General features: G+C 38.4%; 1 protein-coding gene across 5 annotated transcripts in view; it reads right to left on the bottom strand.

The window, feature by feature from the left end:
- The window catches only part of ENTHD1 (ENTH domain containing 1), a 174,155-nt gene that overhangs the window by 62,741 nt on the left and 87,457 nt on the right, over nucleotides 1–23,957 (bottom strand). For all 5 annotated transcript variants that reach the window (XM_027593466.2, XM_027593468.2, XM_027593470.2 and 2 more), the window contains 2 exons: nucleotides 22,784–23,026; nucleotides 3,950–4,068 (listed from right to left, as the gene is read on the bottom strand). In XM_027593466.2, coding sequence (XP_027449267.2) covers nucleotides 3,950–4,068; nucleotides 22,784–23,026 — 362 coding nt within the window. The remainder of the gene's footprint in view (nucleotides 1–3,949; nucleotides 4,069–22,783; nucleotides 23,027–23,957) is intronic.

Raw genomic sequence — 23,957 nt, 5'->3', positions numbered from 1 at the left:
ACTCTTCATTTGGCAAAATAATAAACAGAGGCAGTAGGAAATAAACATTTATCTTCCATCACTAGCAATTTAGCAACTCACAACTAGACTCAAGGCTTTGGTCAGCTTTAATTTTGTGTGAACCAATTTGTAGCATCCCTATCTGTTGCTATAGAAACAACTGTGACCAAAAAAATCATAACACTTATTGTTGAATCTCCTCAAACAGGAAGAGAGGAAGGTCTTTTGAGGTGGTGAAAAGCTATATATAACCTTATTAATTAACAAATTTAATAATAAGGACTCTGGACAGTATGCAGAAAGAAAACATATCCGTGTCTAAGTGTCATACATTTGCAGGCTTTTCTTAATTTTGAAAGTACCACAGGCAAGCACTGTTCTGCTTTTGAAAGCCCTATTCTGTTAAGAATTTTATTTACTGCTTTTAGATCATTCTTTCATTTGTAGAAAGAGAATAAAGAGGTTTCTATTTAAAGTTTTTAAAAGATATTTTTAAGCACCCCTCATCTGCCAAAGCAATCAACGGTATCATTTCTATCTCATTCTTATTAAGAATATGAGAATTTTAATGTAGATGTAGTACATTTGGCAACAACAATTAGATTTTACTGTTCAGCTTGGTAGGTGTTGTCTTCTGCCACAAAAGCCGATTTCTGAAGAGGACATATTGGGCTGCATCAAATGTTCCTGACAGTAATAAGAGGAGGTGCTTGTCAATAGAATGATGGAATCGTGCCACGATATAGTAGTAATGCACTGAAAAAGGAAAATCCAGCTTTAAACTTCTTTTGAGAGGGTACCATTTTTTTGCTGATATAAGATGCTGAATGATGTAAATCAATTACAGTGGGTTCCTCTCAAGTAAGAAAAAACAATAATAATGAGAATTTGAAGACTGATACAAAAAAGCTGGGTGGCATTTTATGCCTTTGTTAGGGTCCAAAGCATAGAAGATTATTCAAGTCTATTTTCTCCCTTATAAGCCAGCAGCAGCAAATAAAACTGATCTCAAATTTAAAAATCATTTTGACTTAATGTCATATCTTTTAAAATAATCTAATATAGGAAAGACATTAGGGTTTGAAGCCAACAGCCAAGAAAGAAATCTTGAGGGGCGCCTGGGTGGCTCAGTCGTTAAGCATCTGCCTTTAGCTCAGGTCATGATCCCAGGGTCCTGGGATCGAGCCCCGCATCGGGCTCCCTGTTCGGCGGGAAGCCTGCTTCTCTCTCTCCCACTCCCCCTGCTTGTGTTCCCTCTCTCGCTGTGTCCCTCTCTGTCAAATAAATAAATAAAATCTTTAAAAAAAAAAAAAGAAATCTTGAGACATCTTTGGTTCAAAAAGGTGGTTTTATGAAAGCGCAGGGACGGGACCCGTGGGCAGAAAGAGCCACACGGGGGTCATGAGGAGTGGCCCATTACAGACTTTCAAGTTGGGAGGGGGTTAGGGATAGTGTAAGCCTCCCAGGTATTTTGGGAAGCAAGGTTTCTAGGATCCTGAGGGGGTTAACTATTGTTGGGAAAGGTCATTTATTATCGTTTAGTAAATCCTCAGTCATAAGACCCTTCAGATGTATATCGGTGGGTCATATGCTTGGAGGATGATTGCTAACATGTATCTGGGGTGGTGGTGGCTGGGTAGAGGTAAAGGTAAAGGAAGTTTTCAAAGGAATTTTTATATGTTAAAGTAGACTTACAGGGTCCTGGAGGATGGGCTAAGATTACCTTTTGCCCTTGGCAAAGTATTAACATCTAGGCAGCTGAGTCCCTAGAGGGAGGTCACTCTGCCTGTTTCAAGGATTTGTCAATGGGCTGTAAGTAATAAGGAATTTAATAATTTTTCTTCTGCTTTTGTTTCCCACATCATAATCTACATATTTTCAGTCGGTGGGCTACTATGCAATTAAGGAACAGTGAAATTTTAATTTTATGTACTTTTCCGAGCTGCTAGAAAATCAGGTAAATCCAGTACCAACTGGGTTCAGGAAAAGGGTTGGGAACAGAAGGTCAATAAATAATTCCAGCCACTCTCATAGGAACAGTGGCAGCGAATACTAAACAAAGCTCTCCAAGCAGGAGACCAAACAAGCCTCTTTCACAAGAAAGGGAGAGAAGGAAGTTAATATGGAGTTTCTACTATTCAATCATTTCTTCATTAACAAATATCTGGCAAATGAAGATTCAGTAACGAATAAGACTAAAATGGTCTCTACTCTCAAGGAGCTTTCCTTAAAAGGAGAAACACACATAAAACAGAAAAACAAATGAGTGAATGAGATAATTGCAAATAGTCTTGAGCGGAACAGACTTCCAGTCAAGATGGTTCTCTAAGTTCACACTTTGGGGATACCATCTTTCCCCAAACACACAGCAACGACAGAGAAAATACAAATGTGAATATTAAAGACACAGGCCGTGCTCAGAAACAAGATGAACATCTTCATGGATGAGAGCACGAGTAGAAACAATGGTATCCTGAACATAAAAAGAACTCTCAAAAGGTCAAAAATGGTAATAAACAAACAGTCCAATTAGAAAATGGGCAAAAGATCTGAACATATATTTCACCAAAGAGAAGTTATGATGGTACAAACGAGCACATGAAAAAATGCTCGACATCATTAGCCACTTGGGAAACACAAATTAAAACCACAATGAGATATCACCCCAAACTTATTCGAATAGCTAAAATAAAAACGGTAATGGCAAAAGTTGGTGAGGATGCAAAGAAACTGGATCTCTCATACACTGCTGGTGGGAATGTAAAATGTTATAGCCACTCTAGAAAACAGTTTGACAATTTTTTTAAACCTAATTTCGTATGCATTTACCACACACCCCAGCAATCACGCCCTTAGACATTTATCCCAGAGATATGAAAACTTCACAACCTGAATGGATCTCAAGAGTATTATGGGGAGCGGGGGGGAAAAAAAAAGCTATCTCAAAAGGTTACATATTGTCTGAGTCCATTTACATAACATTCTAGAAATAATAAAACTATAGAGATGGAGAAAAGATTAGGGTTATCAGGGGATGAGGTGGTTGGGGGGTGGGGAAGAGATGGGCTGGACAGCACGATAGACCTCTTTGTGTGGACATAACATTTCTGTATCTTGATTTTGGTGCTGGTTACATGAATCTATACTTGGAATAAAATTGCATAGAAAAACTGCCCCCACCCCCCCCACACACACACATAAATGCAAGTTAAAAAACTGAATACTGAACTGAAAATTTGGAAACTGAATAAGGTCTGTAGTCAGTCAGAAGTAACATATGGACAGCCATCTCCTTGTTTCGATATTGTACTACGGTCAGAGAAGATGCCAGCCGGGGGGATGCTGGGTACTCGGTACGTGGGATTCTGTACTTTATCTGCAGCTTCCTCCGAGTCTATCATTTTATTTCACAATAAAAAGGTTTTTTATAGATGAGGAGAGAAAGATGACTGTTCAATAAATAAAATATTGTTTATCCGCAGGGGTGCAAAGACAATAAAACCCCTATCTTACACTATATGGTAAAATTCTAGAGGGCACAAGGATTCCATTTAGAAGAAAAAGTAAGAGATCTTTATTATATTAGGATAAAAAGAATTTCTTAAATAAGATGTTTTTAAAAGCATCAGCTATAAAGGAAAACTTTGATAATCTAACCTTATTCTTACTTAAAACTGAATATAACAGAAACAACACAAACAGAATTCAAAGACAAGCACCGTTTCTCTTAGAACACATGAAGCTGAAGCTGGAAAGGACAAGGAAACAAATTCTCCCTTCGGGGCCTCCAGAAAGGAATGCAGCCTGCAGATGCCTTGTGAGCCCAGCGACACCTGTGTCAGACTTCTAACCTACAGAACTGTAAAATAACACATCTGTGCTGATTTAAGGCACTGGGTTGGTGGTGATTTGTTACAGCAGCAACAGGAAACTGCTACAAGTGACTTACCTCTGTGGATTTCCAAGTATTAATCTTGACTGGTAGTGTTTCCTGGGACAACACAGTCCCACTACGCAGCTGAGTGTCTTGGCACTGCTCTTGTTTCAATCCTGCCTTGGAAGCGTTTTCTGTCAACAACATAAAGCTAAGATTTTACTTTGGCAAAAAATAGCAATGTTTTTACATTAGCTCACAATTTTTAAGTTAATTGCTTCTGAAGATCCATTTCGTTTGCAACATATACATCATCTGCCGACAGTCATTTTAATATATCCCTTTGTAAAAATTGACAAATTCAGGCCCATTTAAAACTACAACTTTGATTCTAGCCTTTTCTCCCATCCACAATTTTATTGTGTGTTTTATTATTTGAAACATCTTTTTTAAAATACGGCACAATACAGTGTAGAAAATGAAAATCTGAAAATTATCCCTAGCAATGACAACTAGGATCATTCTAATTAATATTTAAAAGACCTTTATTACTGCAGTGTGAATTTCATGTGTTCACATATATGAGGTATAGGGTGTATGATGAGAAAGCACTTTTAAACAAAATTTTTAAAAATTTTAAACATAAAAGAATATGCCAGTGAAAATAGAGATCTCTGCTTGTATATCTGTACTGAATTTAATGATTTTGTAGTCGCGATTTTCCTTTCTATCTTTTTTTTTTCCTGGGTAGGGGAGGGGCAGAGGAAGAGGGAGAGAGAGAATCCCAAACAGGCTCTACCCTCAGTGTGGAGCCCGTCGTGGGGCTTGATCTCAGGACCCGGAGACCTTGACCTGAGCCAAAATCAAAACTCAGATGCTTCAACGACTGAGCCACCCAGGCACTTCTCCTTTCTTTCTATCTGAATTACTGTGTAAATGAAGTATTAGCCCCAACTATCTCTCGACATATTATTGCGTAAAATAAGAAGTGTAAGAAAGCGATCTTCAAACTGGTGTCTGCACACCACTGGGGATACTTAACGACTTCCCAAGGGCCAGGTGGGCATAGATAGTTTTAAAGGAATCAATGTCCAGATGTACCACTTTCACATATACTCTTTCCAAAAACGGATCTCCCTGAGAATGCGACTGTGTGCAAGCATCAGGCTAGTTCTTTCCTCTTCCCCTTTCATAATCAACTTCCTCCCACTTTACAAACAAAGACCCATCCTCCACCCATCTTATTATGGTGCATCTTCCTTTATGGACAGAAGGAAAGCACAAGCACGGGAGGCAGGGCAGCTTATTTCATCAATGCAACAGACTTACGACAAGGCCCCAGCCTTAGCCATCTCCCCTAGGAAAAGAATTCAGGAATGTGAGCGCAACCACAGTGATGTTTATTTGAACGAAGTAAGATGTTTTCTGAAAGAAAGTTGAAATCTGATCTGGCCTACCGTTCTGACAATAAGGGCTGGCTTTGCCAACTAGGTAAACATAGTCAGTATTTTCCAAAAATGGAACGAACCAAATCTGTGGCTCTGAAGAGTTGCTGAAACATATTTAAAGCATAAGAAACAATAAAATAATTATCTCAAAAATTATTATACTGACAGATATACAGCAATGAATGTTTTTCTTTTTCCCACTTTCTGAGTATATTGCGTTAAAGTGTAACTGGCCATAATTAATAATCATCTGATAAATGTTAGTAAAGGTCTTTTTGATATTATTCCCAGAAATTGAGAAAGTCTATTACTCCTAATGACGGTTTAACAAATCTTTTTCTAAGTGGGTTTTTCCAATTCTTTGCTTTTGACAACACTGAAGATAGACCTAATCGAGTCAACAGCTGACAAGAGATGAGAACCATTTTTATAATAAATTACTATATAATTCTGGAGTATTACTTGAAAGGAATTCATAGAACTGACTGACGTTGCTATAATAAAACACCTTCTATTCCCACCTACAATTTTATGTGAACAAGGCTTCTCAGCATTTCCATCCATAAAAATGTAAAAGAGAAACAGAATTTATGCTGAACCCTGCTTATTTCCAGCAATAAGTAATATTCATAGGTGGGTAAATAAGCAGTTCCATGTATCTCATAGAAACATATATTTCCAATAAAATGGTATTCTTTATGTTTAATAAGTGTTTATAAAAATTTATAATACACTTATGTAGTTTTGGTTTTAATCAATTGTGTGGTAAAAGTAATTGTAATGATAAATCGATCTAGAAAGAACATTTTACCACTTAAAAGCCTCTGGTCCTAGAAAATGTAGAAAAATAATTTCAATTTATATACATGTTTGATGTAGAGAAGACTTTCAGGCATCAAAATACTTTCTATTAGGATGAAATCCTTTGAGGGATGTGGAGTAGAAATATGACTTCAAGGAGAAAAGGAAATTACATGATGCAAAGCTTCCAACAGTTAAAGACTGTGGTTTTTCAAACAAATGGCCGCAGGTAGCAGTCACACAGTGCCTAAGTTCCTTTAGATATGCTTAAAAGTCTCATGGAACTGTTTCATTTTGTTTTCTTTTGTCCTTAATGCCAATATTTTGAATTATGTCCTTTGCAGTGACTTATGATACAGTCACATGTCAACTTAAAAATGCATCAGGAGGTATATAATTTTTCAAAATCATTTTAGGGGCTATGCAATAAAAATAGCTTGAAAACCAATGGTATAAGATGTGGTGGTCCTCGCCTTCAGAAGATTTATAGCCTGACTCTGGAGATAAGACTGACACACAGACTTATGGGAAACAATTAGAGGAAAACAAGACCATGCCGAACTTTCTTAAATTAACTAACTTTAGGAATAAACATTCTAAGGAGGGAACAAAACGGTGTGCACTAGAGTGATCAGAAAGTGCCTCAAGTAGGAAGTAAGATCTGAACAGGGCTTTGAAGGATGGCTAGGATGTAGAATGAGAAATTATCCCAAGTAGAAGGAACTACGTGGGCAAAAGCAGCGAGTATGATACATGCCAAAGACACTGAAAAAAGAATAAGAACTTTGCAATTATGGCTCTAACTTTTCATCTTCTCCTGATGTCACATGAAAATGAATAATTAAAATGAGCTTATTTTGGGGCCTGGAGATTTTATAATGAATACTGGCAAACAGTAGTGGTTTGAGGCTTAGATCATCTATGTACTTTCGTGTGATTCATTGGGAACTACCTTTATGATCACTCTGAATATTCAGCAACAAAATTATCCTTGAAGTGATATGGACTTAGGTTTAGACATCATAGAGGTAGATTAATAACAATTGCAGGAAGTCAAGTTTGAAGTAAAGTATGAGGAAAACTGAAGGATAGCAAGAACTGTGAAAGAAAAAAATATCTTGAATATTTAGACACACATTTTAGGCTAGAATAGCTAAATATTCTAAACCTGTATTAAATGATCTTCTAGGGGCAAGAAGGCAGGCAGTTAGAGCCTGGTGAGTCTATGGAAATTCATTGAGACTTTTTTTTTAGAACCAGCACAACACTGGAAGTGAGGTGTGCTTAATTAAATTAGGCGATTACACAAGATTTATTTCGGGGATTTTCACAAGCAAACGGCAGGGGAGAGCACACGTTTCGTTTCTTAGTGGAAATGAAGTCCCTTTGGTATCAGAAGCTATTTATCAGTTGAGATGGTGAAATCACAAGCCAGGAGGACTCGTGTGCAAATGTGAAACCCCAGAGGGAAAAGTGAAGACGCTGAGGCGGTGATGCTATCGGGTCATTTGGAGATGAGAGGTTAGATACCAAGGCTGGAGGTGCTGAGAGGAAACCATCGAGAGAGAGGCTGCAGATTTCATTGAGCCTGTACAACGCAGATAATACCACAGAGCAAAACTGGCAGGTGCTGTGATATTTCTCAGATGAGATATCAAACTGACATTCAAACAATCAGACATTAACAAGGCAAGAGCACACTTTGGAATCGAAATGCGGCATAAACTGAGTAAATTCCCAAATTGCTCCACTTATTATTTGGTATCTAATAAATATTGTTGCTATGTATTGGCAGTGTCCTTTCAGGTGTAAGGTGTTTACTTAACAAAATCAGCTTTAAAAAGCTGGGTGCTGAGTCACTAAGCGTCTGCCTTTGACTCACTCAGGTCATGATCCCAGGGTCACCTAAGAAATGGAGCACATGGGGCGCCTGGGTGGCTCAAGTCGTTAAGCGTCTGCCTTCGGCTCAGGTCATGGTCCCAGGGTCCTGGGATCGAGCCCCACATCAGGCTCCCTGCTCTGTAGGAAGTCTGCTTCTCCTTCCCCGACTCCCCCTGCTTGTGTTCCCTCTCTCACTGTGTCTCTCTGTCAAATAAATAAATCTTAAAAAAAAAAGAAAAGAAAATGCATCCACCAAAGAAAACACTGTGGGCTAATGAACTGATAAGATATGGGAGTCCCATAGTGATTATCTTTTTATCTAACTTCTGCAGAATCACGAGTTGGGAACCTTAACAACTTCACTGTCTTGGAGCATAATTGCACTTAAGCATCTTCAAGTAATTGATATTTGTCCTAATTTTTTAAACTTCCATTTTGTAATCATTTCAAACGTACGGAAATATTGCTGCAAGAACAGTACACAGAACTCCTATAAACTTCATCCAGGTTTACCCATTATTAACATTTTGCTCCATTTGCTTTATAATTCTCTTTCTTCATGGATATACACATATTATGATACGCCTCTGTTTTAAACCTTGAGGAAAAACCATTGTCATAGGTGGGGTTCCCCAGGAAACAGATCCCAAGGCTCATGTTTGTATGAGGGAGATTCATTAGGGAGTACTCTCTGTAACAGGACCCGTGCGGAGCTTGGAAGGCAGGACGGGGCCATGGGAGAAACTGATGCGGCTGCAGTAGAGGCTGCGACCCATCCTGCCGGGAGCTGGGGAGCTAGGATGGCTCTTCCCGGTTGTCCTGCCTTGAAGCAAGGGAGCAGCCCAGCCACAACCACAGGTCACTGGATGCGTTTCCCTCAGGAAGGGGTTGTGACCTTGGGCAAAGAGATTTTCTTCAACTGTTAGGAATTCCCAGAGAAGGACTGCGCTGAGACCCCTCAGACGCCAACCCTCCCAGCAGCCGAGGGAAGAAGGAGTGTCTTGCTCTTAAAGAAGGGGTGCTGTGGGGGCTCCACAACGTTCACTATTAGACCCCACCTCTATGCTCCTATTCACTTCTGAGAAATGCTGCAGAGGGACTGGAGGTATAGTGTGAGTACTGTAAGTCTTTTTTGAAAGGTGGATTTTGAGATTAGTGGAGAAAAGCCTTTTTTTTTTCCCAACGAAAACAGGAAAAGAGAATAAGAAAGCAGAGATGTTTAAGCACTTTTAAAAATTAAATTTTAAATCGGTAGATAAGAAAAGGTGAGAAAGGACAAACTTTTGTTGCAGTAAATCTTAAAAAGGGAGTTAAGGCAATTTTATTTCTGTGTTTTGCTAACAATAGCATACAGAATTTGAGACACTGCCAGTAGTTCTTACTTAAGAACAACAGGGAACAGGAAAACGCACAGACTGTGTTAAGCACTCAGCCACAGAGACAAGGAGCACAGAGTCACTACACAAGCAGGATTAAGTATGCGGGGGCTGGATCCTAGGCTGATAGTACATTGAAACTGCAACACATCTTTACTGCCTGCAAAACACACACTTCCATTGCCTAAAACTTAAGAACTTTAAAAAAAGTCAAAACTAATCCAAAAAAATTTACAACAGCGATCTAACACGGAAACAGGTACAACTAAAAATTTTTTAAAGGAAAATGACTGGTGGCCAAAGAAAGCATCCCCTGCTCCCCAAAGGTGATAGCGATGAGTTGACAAGATTCTGAGATTTCTCATCACTATCCGCATGTCTGGAACAAGGAGAACTGAGCGGACAATGCTTTTCTCACTCCTTATGACTGAGAAGAGGTGGAAATTGGTAAAGGGAAAAAAAGAGGTGTACCAGAGTGAGTAAATACAGATGCTAACACTTTCACGGAAGTGAAAGCTACAGTTTCACACTGAATTGGGTGGATGATCTGAAGTTCAAGAGCATCTCCCCGTCCCAGGGCGGCAGGACACCTTTCCCAGCTGGACAGGATGAGCAGGATCCCGTACAAAAGGCTCAGAGGACAGAGCAGAGTCCAGGTACTCTAAACGAGATCGCATATGGCCTCATGAAGGCTCCCATTCCTCACTGCTGCAGAAAAATGAATAAAATAAGAAACAGAACACAAATTGCAACTTGGTGAAGAAAACAAACCGGTCTCAGACATGGTGGGAAGAGTCAAGAAATCACTAAGTGCATCTGAGCCAGTGACTGCCAAATATGACCGTGCTGTACCTATACCACCTCCTTTACTTACGACAACTCTGTAATAGAAACCATATTATTCCCATTTGACGGAAGATAAAACTGGGGCGCCAAAGGCTTGCGTGTCCAAGGGCACACAGCCCACACAGTCTGAATCAGGATTCAAGTCCAGTCGGTAAGGTGCCAGGACCTAAGCGCTTAACCCTTACTCTTCACTGCCTTCAAAACACACTGCCTGGGGCGAGCTGTCGAAGCATCAGCAAGAGGGAAAGAGCCCCGGCAACTAAACAAACACATTCCAGGAGGAAAATAGGAAAAGAGAAGGAGGAAGGGAGGGGGAAGCGAGAGAGAGAGGGGAAGATGGCATGCAAAAAATAGACTCCAAATGTACAAGAGAATGTACTTCAAGGAACAGAAGGACGTTCCTCACAATATGGCATTAGATGGTTTTGGAAGTTATTGTAAAGGGCGTATTTTCATATATTTCATTTTAGAATTGTTGCTACTGTATATAACAATACAAGGTTGAGCATTTTTAAAAAAATGTTTCTTGGCCTTACATGTTTCCTCCTCTTTTTTTTAGGAAATGCTTTCCGTGTCTCCTTCCTATTTTTCCGTTGGGCTGTCCTTTTCTCCCTGATTTGCAGAAATTCTTTATATATTCTGGATAATCCTTTGTCACTTACATATGCTAGAAATTTTTCTCCTAGTTTGGGACTGTCTTCTTCACTTTTTATAGGGTGTTTTTTGACAAAGAGACAATTCTTAAATTTAATATAGTTTTAGAAGTTTTCTATTGCTGCCAAAAATTACAACAAACTTAGTGGCTTAAAACAATGCCCATTTATTATGCCACCATTCTATAGCTCAGCAGCCCAGGCAGGCTTGACCGGGTTCTCTGCTTTGGGTCTCACAAGGCCAAAATCACGGTGTCAGCCAAGCTGGACTCTTCTCTGAAGACTCTGAGAGGCAAGCCACTTCCAAGATCATTCAGGTTGTTGGCAGAATTTGGTTTCCTTGTGGTTGTACGACTGAGGTTCCCGTTTCCTTGCTGGCTGGCAACCAGGGATCACTCAGCTTCTAGAAGCCATTTGCATTCCTTATCACTCCATTTTCAAGCCAGTATGGGTGCATCAAATCCTTCTCAACTTGGAATCTGTGACTTCCTCTTCTGCCGCCAGCTGGGGAAAACTCTGTTTTTATAGGGTGTGTGATTGGATTAAGCCCACCTGGATACTCCCTTTTTTTTTTGGAATGTTAAGTGACTTCATTAAAAAGTTTGTTTAATTGAAAATGACTACCAAATGGTAAGCATTTTATACCAGTAAACAAAGGATATCCATTATTTTTATGTTTATTTATAATTAATTAATTAACATATAGTGTATTATTAGTTTCAGAGGCAGAATTTAGTGATTCATCAGTCCCATATAACACCAGTGCTCATTACGTCAAGGGCCCTCCTCATGCCCATCACCCAGTTACCCCATCCCCCACCCACCTCCCCTGCAGCGAACCTCAGTTTGTTTCTTATAGTTAAGAGTCTCTTTTGGTTTGTCCCCGTCTCTGATTTTATCTTACTTTATTTTTCCTTCCCTTCCCCCCTATGTTCATCTGTTTTGTTTCTTAAAATCCACATGAATGAAATCATATGATACTTGTCATTCTCTGACTTATTTTGTTTAGCAAAATACTCTCTAGTTCCATCCATGTCATTGCAAATGGCAAGATTTCATTCTTTCTGACGGCTGTTTTGACATATAATGTAACATAATCATGGGAGTGAGAACTCTTCCCATTCACAGGTAATGCCCACCTTTCAAAGGGGAGGGGATTACATACAGACAAGGATCATTGGGACTTTTTCTCAGAATTCTCCCTACCACAAGAGTCAAACTTACAAATGCTTTTTTAATAGTTGGCACTTTTTTTGGTTATGTTTAAGAAATCCTTCCCTATCCCAACGTAAAAAAAGATTTCTTCTTTATTTTCTTCTAAACATTCTGACGTCTATTTTTTCTCCTTTAAGTCTTTAACTCCTCTAGAATTTGTTTTTGTGCATATGAGGTAGAGACCTAATTTCACTTTTTTCAATATGAATAAATAATTGCCCCAGCATTATTTATGAATTAACTCATCCTCTCCCCACCAATGTGGAACACCACTTCTGTCACATACACTAAGATAACCTAGTTGCACAGTCTGTTTGCTGGGCTCTACAGTTCGTTCCATTGGCCCAGGCACCTATCCCTCCATCCATACCACACTGTCGTGATGACTCTTGCTTTAGTCATGTCACCCAGAAAGGCAAGCCTTCCACCTTATTCTTTTTCAGGAATGTTTTGGATATTCTTGACCTTTTGATTCTTCCAGATAAATCTGGGATTCAGCCCATCAAATTCAATTTTTAAGATCCTTTTTGGATTTTGATTGTAATTGCACTGAATCAGTGGTTCTCAACTGGGGGCAATTTTGGACCTCAGGAAACCTCTGACAATGTCTGCAGACAGTTTGGGTTCTCACAACAGGAAGAGATGTGTACTAATAGCATCTGGTGGGTAGAGGCCAGGGATAATGCTAAATATCCTACATTGTACAGGACAGCCCCCACAACAAAGAATTATCTGGCTTAAAATGTCACTATTACCAAGCTTGAGGAAAACCTCCACTAAATTTGTGCAATTTGGAGAGAATTGATATTTACATTTCTGAGTATTTCTATTAACAAACATGAATATCATTCCATTTATATAGGTCATCTTTAATGTATTTCAGTTAAGTGTTATAATTTTCAGTGTACAGGTCTTGTACATCTTTTTTTTAAAGATTTATCCCTAAGTAGATAATGATTTTTTACTATTATAAATGGTATTTTTAAAAAATTATGTTTACTGTTTGGTGCCGACACATAAAAATATAACTTGATTTACATATTTTGATCTTGTAGCCAGCCATCTTGCTAAAACTCTATTTCTAATATGTCTGTAGATCCTTTCAAGTTGTCTATATGAAGATCCTATCATCTGCAAATACATTTCTCTTCCATTTCTATACTTTCGCTTATAATTTCTCTTACTTTATTGTGATGGCTAGGGACAGTACAAAGCTGAACAGAAGCAAGGAGAATGGGCACATTTTTTCTACCTGATTCTCAATGGAATACTTCCACATTTAAGTGTCTGAAAATTTTTGATTTACATTTTTAAAATTCAAACTTAATTGCATTTTTGCTAGAAAAAGTGGTCTGTGCAATATCGATTCTTTGAAATGTTAAGACTTTCTTTATAATATAATCAATTATAAAATCCATATTTTAAAAAGATGTTTTATCTACTTGATCTATCAATAATTGAGAGAGAGATTTTAAAATCATTACTATAATGGGATATGTTTCAATTTCTTCCTGTAGTCCTACCATTTTCTGCTCTTTATACTTTGAAGTTATTTTATTCGGTATACTCACATTTAGAAATGTTATGTCTTCCTGGGGATTTAAGCCTGTTATCATTGTCCTTAATAATGCTTTTGGCTTTAAATTCTATTTATCTGACATTAATATAGCCACATCAGCTTTCTTTAGTATATGTCTGGTTTATCTTTTTCCACCCATTTGCTTTTAATCTTTATGTGAACTTATGTGTACAGTATATATCCGGACTTCTTTTCCCCCAATCTGATAATCTCTGCCTTAAAATGAGTTTAATCCACTAATATTTATCATGATTGTTAATATATTTGGACTTATTTCTACGATTTTACCTTTTTTATTTCCATCCATCCCACTTTATCTATGCTTCTTGCTCTTTTTTTTTAAGATTTTATTTATTTGACTGAGAGAGAGAGAGAGAGAGAACGAGCACACAAGCAGGGGAAGCAGCAGGCAGAGGGGGAGAGAAGCAACCTCCCTGCAGAGCGGGGAGCCTAATGCGGAGCTTGATCCCAGGACCCTGAGATCATGACCTGAGTCGAAGGCAGATGCTTGATCCACTGAGCTACCCAGGAGCCCCATGCTTCTTGCTCTTTATAAACTTGTATTTTCTCATTCTATTTTTTCACTAGTTTGGAATTTATGCACGCTACTTCTCTTCTTTTGGGGTTAAACCTTTCAAGTTTATCATGCACATTTACTTTTAAAAGTTGAGGGTTGGGACACCTGGGTGGCTCAGTCAGTTAAGTGTCTGCCTTTAGCTCAGGTCATGACCCCAGAGTCCTGCGATCGAGTCCAGGATGGGGCTCCTTGCTCAGTGAGAAGCCTGCTTCTCCCTCTGCCTGCCACTCCCCTGCTTGTGCTCTCTGACAAATAAATAAAATTTTAAAAAAAAATAAAAATAAAATAAAAGTTGAGGGTCAAATAATATCCTTCCCCTTCTCTCAAAAAATATAAGGATCTTAGAACACTGAATTCTGTAGACTCACTTCCAACTTAAATACCACGGCTACCCCCTACTTTAGTTGTTTTTCAAACTCAAAAGTTAGACATTACTATTTTACACAGAAAGTGTTTATTTTATATACAAGTTTATTATTTGTTAGTCACTCCCTCTTGCATTTCCAACCATTCTTCCGGAATAATTTTCCTTCTTTTTGAAGTATATCCTTTAATGAAGGTCTCTTGGTGGTAAGCTCTCGGATTTTTATTTATCTGTAAGTGAAATATTTCACCCTTATCTCTGAATGACAGTTTTGCTGGGTACATAATCACAGGCTGTTATTTTCTCTCAGCACTTTGAAAATGCTGTATCACTGTCATCTGGCCTCCACTGTAGCTGAAGAGGAGAGGTCACTGTCATTCTCCTGCAGATGTGTCCTGTATGTCTTAACACTGCTTTTGTGTTTTCTTTTTCCTTTGGACAGATCTTCTAGTTCACTAAATTAAGTTTTTTATTTCAAATTAAGTTTTTTGATTTCAATGGTTTCTCTCATTTCCGTAAGTGTCCATTTTTCAAATTCAGATATGCGTGACTAATGTTCTGTTTTTCAGAAGATTTTATTTATTTATTTATTTGAGAGAGAGAGCACAAGCAGGGGAGAAGCAGAGGGAGAAGCAGACTCGCCGTTGAGCAGGGAGCCCAATGTGGGGCTCGATCCCAGGACCCCGGAATCATGACCTGAGTCAAAGGCAGACATTTCACCAACTGAGCCACCCAGGTTCCCCATAATCTTTTTTTTTTTTTTTTAAGTAAAACAGTTTTAATTTTTAGAGTTTGGTTTGGCCCAAGGAGCCAGGCGATGACAGATATAACTGACATTTGAATAGCTAGATTAATTTAGAGAAGGATAAATTCAGTTTTGACGCTTTTGCTTGTGTGTATGTCTTTTTAAGACTTTATTTTTCAGAGCAATTTTAGGTTTACAACAAAATTGAGAGGGAAGTACAGAGATTTTCTTTATACCCCTCTCTGACACATGCATCACCTCCCCATATCAACACTGTGCCTATATCCTTTATTTATTTAGATATTTAAATGCATAGCTATTCTACATCATGTATCTGACCTTTCTACTATCTACAATCTTTGGGGGCTACTCATTTTTTCCTGGGTTGGTAATATGGATTGTGAGCTCATTGCCTGACTTTAATTAGTGGGAATCCTATGGACCTAACTTGTGAACTGACCTTTTTTCTTCCAGAGAAAACTACCTTGAATCACTTCAGTCCCACCTGGAGTGTCTGGGTTCAGCACAGCAAACCCAGGCTTTCCTTCCCAATGCTCCAGTCACGCCCCAAACCATTTTCTTAACTATTGACAAGTGCCCCTAAATAATTCAACTCCAACAGGCACCTGCCGTGTCTGTCCTACAGGCACCAGCTCCAAGTCACTCTGACTCTAGCTCACATGTCCTGTTCTTATTTTGTTAATTAAATTAAATTAATTAATTAATTAAAATTTTTGGAAGGCAAGATCTTTGAAGATTTCCCATGCCCCTAGTGAGGCCAGAAATGTCGTGATGGTTCATCATTTACAGCCTTTGGTTACTATGCAATAAATGAGTTTCTTGGCGCCCCTAGTAAGTCTTATCACTAGAAGTAGACTTAAAATATCTTTTAGTAAAAAAAAAAATGCCTCTAGTACAATGCCATTTTTATAAAAATAAGTTCTGTCTAGTTATCCATTTTCTATATGTATATATGCACAAAAAGATGCCTAGAATTTATGCTCAGCTGACATGAATTATGGCTGTTTCTGAGTGATGAGATTGGAAATGATTGATTCTTTAGTGTTTTTGAGCCTGTATTGTTTTTACAAGAATAGAGTAATTTTTTTCTGAAACAAAAATAAAAGAAGGAAAATAGGGGCACTTGGCTGGCTCAGTTGGTAAAGCCTGCAACTCTGGATCTCTTGATCTTGGGGTTGTGAGTTTGGGCCCCCCACTGAGTGTAGAGATTACTTAAAAATAAAATAAAAAATAAAAAAATAAAAGAAGAAGGAAAAGAACCAGACTGAAAGTGAATATTCTAAGATGTTAATGGTGGTTGGTTTAGGGTGATAGAGATGAAACTACTGTTATTTTGTTATTTTCTTTATTGTACATTTGTTTATTTTAAGTTGAAAAAAATCACTGCTTGACATTCATCAGTGCAGTGTTTTAGTAGGAACTGCCATTTGTACCGTAAGCCCTGGCATCTAGACTGCGTGTGACACAGCAACCAAGTATGACTCCACATCGGCTCTGTTAGTACAAGGTTCACCGTAGGAAGTAACTGGTTTTTGTGCTTATAAAAGCATGAAAACTACTTTGAAGTTTTACTTTTGGTCCAACAGGAAACATACATGATTTTTAGGGAAATATATCCCTGATACAGAGTGCTACTACATTTAACCTAGACCAGAGTAATCCTTCTCTGATACGAGTAAAGTTCCATTGCAAAGAATAATAGTGAATAATAGCTCTTTAGTGAAAGAGCTCTTTATGGAAGATTGGATGACCAAGAGAGGTAATGCTTTGCTGGTCTGGTTGTAAGCAATGTCTCTGGTGATGGTTTTTATAATTATCACCTCTAAGGAAAGGGTGTGACACTGATGCTTACAGCTCAGAGAAGCTGAGTTTAACTGTGCACATGTAGTTTTTGTGTATTTCTGCTCTCTTGGAGGTTATAGCTAGTGATAGCTTTCAGTCTGTTTTTAAGAAAAGATGTTCAAGGGGCATCTGGGTGGCTCAGTCATTAAGCGTGTGCCTTCGGCTCAGGTCATGATCCCAGGGTCCTGGGATCGAGCCCCACATCGGGCTCCCTGCTCAAGGGAAGCCTGCTTCTCCCTCTCCCACTCCCCCTGCTTGTGTTCCCTCTCTTGCTGTGTCTCTCTGTCAAAAAAATAAATAAAATATTTATAAATAAATAAATAAATAAATAAGATGTTCAAAACGAGTTTTGGTGAATGATGGCATCATGGAGATGAATTTGTAGTAGGAGTACATGTACATCAAACAACAATTATCATTCAATCCATCTCTTCCTTCAAACAATAAAATCACCTAAACAAAAAATTTCCCAAGTCATCTACCACAATTAAAACTTGGGGAAAACATTTAGGAATAGAAAAAAAAAAAAAAGGAGTAGAGGTAGTAATGTGTGCATAACACCTTCTCCAAAGTACATTTTCCCCTTGCTAATTTACCACAAAGAAGCTAGGCACAGCTGTTTCAGCTCTAGATCCTAAAGCCTGGGAATCAGATTTCTAGCAATGCATTCAACTTTACATTTCAATATAACTAAATAATTTAGAGATGTCTTTAAATACCGCCTGATGGAAATGCACCTGTGTAATATCATCACTTGCCTCTCTAACTGAAATGTTAGTCGTTTTCAATTTCTCTTTCTTCTCCAATACATCACCTACTTACCCCATTTCCTCTCTATATTCTGTCTTTACACATTACCTTTCCCACATTTCAATAACCCTAGAGCGAGATGCTGGATTGAAACAACTGTCTCTTACAGAGCTTCCCCCCAATTCATATCGCCTTCATTTCTACACAAAGCAATAAGAATTATCTTCCACCAACAGCTGTTTTCAGTAATAAGAAAGCTAAGTTCTGTGACTAAGCTAAACATCCCTTCTGTTCTCTGAGGCCTACAGTGGTTCCTAGTTGCTAGTGGTACTGATGTGAACTCTCCAAATACTGCTCATTATGTCCTTTATGAACTCTCAATGACCTGTCTACATTTTCCGACATATTCAAATTTATGTTTTCTATTCCATTTAGTCCGACAACCATGTATTAACATGATTAATTCGTCTCTTGTTTTCTTTACCATTATAGTAGGAACTATTTATTCTCCCGTATACTTATTCTCTCCTTCCTTAACAATAGATATTCTAACTTTAATCCGGGCATATTGGCTGTCCAGGATAAAGACTAGATTTTTCAGCCTCTCTTGCAGCTAGGAGTGACGAGTGACTAAGTGCTAAAGCATAATATGCAAGCCAACACGTTATGAGCAACTTCAGTAAGTGTCTTTAAGGGGAATGAGTACTCATACTTTTTTTTCGATTTTATTTATTTATTTGGGAGAGAGAGAACACAAGCAGAGGGAAGGGCAGAGGGAGAAGCAGACTCTCCACTGAGCAGGGAGCCCGACCCAGGGCTCGATCCCAGGACCCCGGGATCATGACCTGAGCTGAAGGCAGAGAGTTAACTGACTGAGCCACCCAAGTACCCCCAGAATATTCATATTTTTAAGCTCTTCTCCTTCCTACTGGCTAGAAGTCAGATGTGATGGCTGGAGCTCAAACAGCTATCTTGGATTATGAAGTGGAAGTCACATGATGAGTCTGGTGGAGTGACAAGACAGAAAGACCCCTGGGTCCCTGACATCATGAAGAGCTGTATCGTAGCAGTCCTAGAATATCTAGCTCTGGATAATTTCTAGAAGAGAGAAAAAAATCCTATTATGTTTAAGCTGTTAACATTTTTGTGGCCTCTTCTACCATCACTTCTGGGAATGCCTAATTCTAATCGATCCATCTATCTTCAAGTTTTCATTTGCTACTTCTGTCCCACTAAGAATGCTCCCCCAATTTATTTTCGTATCTCCCTCAGCACCCCCCACACACCAAATTGTCAGTTTTCTTTCTTCCTTTAAAATACAGCTTCTGGGGGCGCCTGGGTGGCTCGGTTGTTAAGCATCTGCCTTCAGCTCAGGTCATGATCCCAGCGTCCTGGGTTCGAGCCCCACATCGGGCTCCCTGCTCTGCTGGAAACCTGCTTCTCCCTCTCCCACTCCCTCTGCTTGTGTTCCCTCTCTCGCTGTGTCTCTGTCAAATAAATCAATTAATTAAATAAAAAATCTTAAAAAAATACAGCTTCTGGGGTGCCTGGGTGGCTTAGTCGGCTAAGCACCCAACTCTTGGTTTCAGCTCAGGTCATGATCTCAGGGTTGTGAGATCCAGCCCCACGTTGGGCTCCATGCTCAGCAGGGAGTCTGCTTGAAGATTCTTTCCCTTTGCCCCTCCCCCTCTGTGCGCACTTGCTCTCTCTCTCTCTAAAATAAATAAATCTTTGAAAATAAATAAATAAATAAATAAAATACAGCTTCAGATTCAATGCCTACATGGAAACGGTTAGTATTGCTAAGCTTAATACAATTACTCTGTTTTGAATGCAAACACACACATCTATATATCTAGTATGTGTATGTGTATATATACATAGTGATGGATAAACGAAGCTTTTATTTATTTTTATTTATTTTTAAATTTTATTTTATGTTATGTCACCATACATTACATCATTAGTTTTTGACGTAGTGTTCCATGATTCATTGTTTGCATATAACCCTCAGTGCTCCATGCAATACGTGCCCTCCTTAATACCCATCACCGGGCTAACCCATCCCCCCAACCCCCTCCTTCTAAAAGCCTCAGTTTGTTTCTCAGAGTCTCTAGTCTCTCATGGTTCATTTACCCCACTGATTTCCCCCCCTTCATTTTTCCCTTCCTACTATCTTCTTCTTTTTTTTTTTTTTAACATATAATGTATTATTTGTTTCAGAGGTACAGGTCTGTGATTCATCAGTCTTACACAATTCACAGTGCTCACCATAGCACGTGCCCTCCCCAATGTCCATCATTCAGCCCCCCCATCCCTCCCACCCCCCTCCACTCCAGCAACCCTGTTTGTTTCCTAAGATTAAGAGTTTCTTACGGTCTGTCTCACTCTCCAGTTGAAGTTTTTAAATAATTTAATAGATTTTTAACAAATTTACTAACTTTTTACACCCAAACATTCACTATTCACTTTTAAATAGTACTCTTACTACAAATTCATTTTGATGATGCCATCATTCACCAAAACTCCTTTTGAACATCTTTTTTTTTTTAAACAGGCTGAAAGCCATCACTAGATATAACTTCCAAGAGCGCAGAAACACACCCAATTTGGTTACCAGTCCTGGAACAGTGTCTGGCATTTAGTTAAGTAGTCAATACATGTTTACTGATATGAAAAAAAAATTAATTGTAGCAAAACTTCATTTGAAGGTAGACTGACTTTTTAAAAATAGTTAAAAGTCATTCCAATCTCAGTTTAGTGAATAAGATGTGTCATAAAGCTATAGCAAATATCATTTGGGCTTAAAAAAAAAAAGCAGTGACTATAAAGCAATAAACTTGATTTCCTTGTATGAATCATAAAAATGGCTCAGAGCTGGGCTACTTCTTTGGCAATTTAAAGATTCATTTCCTAAGCTTACAGGTAAGTAAGCCAAGCTCCCTCCAGTTTGCACCCGGAGTTCCCTTTTCCCGGAACACCCCAGATATACATGGATTGTCCCCTCACTTCATTTGGGTCTCTGTCTAAATTTCCACCTCCTCCAAAAGGCCTTCCTTCACTCCCTGACCTAAAGTAAAGCCATCCTTGTCACTCTCTGTCCCCTAATACTGCTTTCCTTTTATTTATAGGACTTGTTCCTAACATAATATTTTATATCTATTTTGTTTATGTATGGTTAGTAGCTGTCTCTGTCACTAGAATATTTGCTCCATGATGAAAGGGACTATGTTGGGCGCCTGGGTGGCTCAGTTGGTTAAGCGACTGCCTTTGGCTCAGGTCATGATCCTGGAGTCCCGGGATTGAGTCCCGCATCGGGCTCCCTGCTCGGCGGGGAGTCTGCTTCTCCCTCTGACCCTCCCCCCTCTCCTGTGCTCTCTCTCCGTCTCTCATTCTTGCTCTCTCAAATAAATAAATAAAATCTTTAAGAAAAAAAGAAAGAAAGAAAGGGACTATGTTTTCCTCACTGCTATAGCTTCAAATTTCTGCTCGATATCCAAATTTCAAATAAATTCCATAAATGTAAGTTTAAAATGAAAGAGAAAGGAAGAGAGAAAAGCAGTGGAGGGAGAACAAGAAAGGCAACAGAGAAGTAGCAAAAGGAGTGAAGAAACTCTGGGTGAATTATAATTGGTGATTTTACTCTGTAACTCCTTTTCTGTATTAGTTTGAACCGAAGGCTTCCATGAGAAAATTTCGGAATGGGTCTCTTACCACTCCTGGAGATTTATTTCAAAATAAAATGGCTACCCTAAAGAAAGAGGTTTCACTACATTTAGAAGGACGTAGATGGCATTTGCTGTCTTTTACTGTCTTTCCATCTCTCCAGTCCACACAAGCACAAACTGAGTGAACATTTAACTCTTGACTGAGTCAGAGAAGTACTTTAGTGATTTTTAGCAGGATTGCTCCATGTTGGTATTCCTATTAACATTCTTAATTTCCATACTTAACTGACATTTGGAACATCTGTTCATACTGAATACCTGCAGTTCTTTCAGGATCTTGCTTAATAGAGTTACATGATAAAGCTAGGAGACAAGCCTCTGAAAATACTTTCAACTCTATGTTACTCCTGCTGTGCCCCTCACTTACAGCACCCGAAGTTTAGTTCCTTTCAAGGAACAGTGAGTCAAGTCACATTTCTTTAATGCTTTTTGCCTCCTCAAACTGTCCATTTCTTATACAAAACTTATCAACAGGGTTTGTACTGGAGAAGATAGAGCACAATGGCATTCCTTTATATTTTAGCAAATTTAATAGAAAAGATAATTTCATTTTCCTACTGACTTCTATAACATTACAAAAAAAAATCCCTTTTTTAAAAAAAAGTTCAGTTCATATTTAAAATTTTAGGCAAAGGAAAGAGTTATATAATATGAGGCACTGTCGTCCTGTAGGAGTTTTAGAGACTTCCAGAATTGTGAGGCACATTTAAGAAAATGTTAATTTCTTGATTGGTAGGATCAAACAGCACAAAACGCACAGATACCCGGACCTTGAGTCTCACATTCCAGTTATGATTAAAATCTTAAAATGAATCATGATGCCAAATAAGTAGTCACTACTTTAATACCATTTAAGCTCAAAAATCCCGTTTTATTTGAAACCCAGATAAACTGCATTCAGAAAATAGTCATAAAATTTTCTACTATTATTCTTCATCTTTGTTTTGTACAGTACAATGTCTAACATAATAATAGGAATACTCATATAGTATTAATATTTCAGTACTAAAACCTAATTTTATATTTTTTAATTGTTCTTAAATGATACCTACTACACTGTAGGACAGTGTTCATTATACGTACTTTTATTATGTAGCCTTGCAACCTTAAGAAGTTTACGTTTCTTCTCTGAAGCAGGAGTTTCTGGTGTGTGGGCAGAAGCACATGCTGTTGGTGAGTTAGCTGTACCAGGTAATCTTTTAGGAAATGTCACAGAGTAGGAGGTGCGCTGTCTTGTCCGACATGCTACTTCCCTCTCTCTACGCAGCAACTGTTCATCCATCAGCAATGTTATGACTTGCTTAGACTTTTCCCGGATATAATAACCTGAAAAATACGTTGAATTTGCGTAGGTAAGGAAATATTCATTGAGGTTACAATTAATTTTTATTCTAAAGAAAATTAGGGAAAAAAATGTAAGCAACGTAGCAAAGCAAAAAAATCTGTAGCAAATGTACAGGGAAAACTAAGTTTCACTGGAATTGTCAGTAAGTACTCCATTTCTTACACCCTAAGAAGAAAATAAATGTATGCTGAAATCATATCACATATGGACATGAAATTTTGCACTTTAAATATGCTATTTTCTTTTAAAAGCAATATACACTCTGCAATAAATCAAACAATACAGGCATAAAAGAGAAATGAATTAGATCTAGATATATTACCATGACATACAGCTAAAGATTTAAAGTAATAGGCATGGTATGATTCAAATTGGTAAAGCACAGAGGAAAATCAATCATTATGTATGTATAGGAGAGAGAAGTTGATAGAGAAGTACATGGGTGGGTGGGTGGGTGGATGGATGGATGGATGGGCAGGCAGACGACCAGCTGGGTCCCCACATGTTAATATCTGCTACCTTAAAGGAGTACAATTGGGGTGGAACAAGAGTAGGGAGGGCCATTAGATTTTCTTTGACATAACAGCTTTTCAAAACAACTTGATGCCATTAATAGAGTGCCAGAGCACAGTCTAAGACCAGAATCCTAACGACAATGCTGTCTTTAACCATCTGTGTGACTCTGATATGTTAGGCGGTCTGTCTGTGCTTGAGTTTTCTATGTGAAAACCAGGAGAAGCATATCTGTTCAGTGTAATTTACAGATATAAAAGTATACTCACTCCAATATATGGCATTATTGTTACTATTCTCAATCCCCTCCCATGAAAAATGATAAAGGAAAACCACTTCCCTCTCCACATCTTCGGACCAACTCATATTATAACATCTCATGTTTTCCCAAGTCTTCTT

Source organism: Zalophus californianus, chromosome 9 (assembly GCF_009762305.2).
Source record: "Zalophus californianus isolate mZalCal1 chromosome 9, mZalCal1.pri.v2, whole genome shotgun sequence".
Taxonomy (NCBI): domain Eukaryota; kingdom Metazoa; phylum Chordata; class Mammalia; order Carnivora; family Otariidae; genus Zalophus; species Zalophus californianus.
The sequence above is the reverse complement of the archived record's forward strand: the minus strand, read 5'-3'. Positions and strand labels throughout refer to the sequence as shown.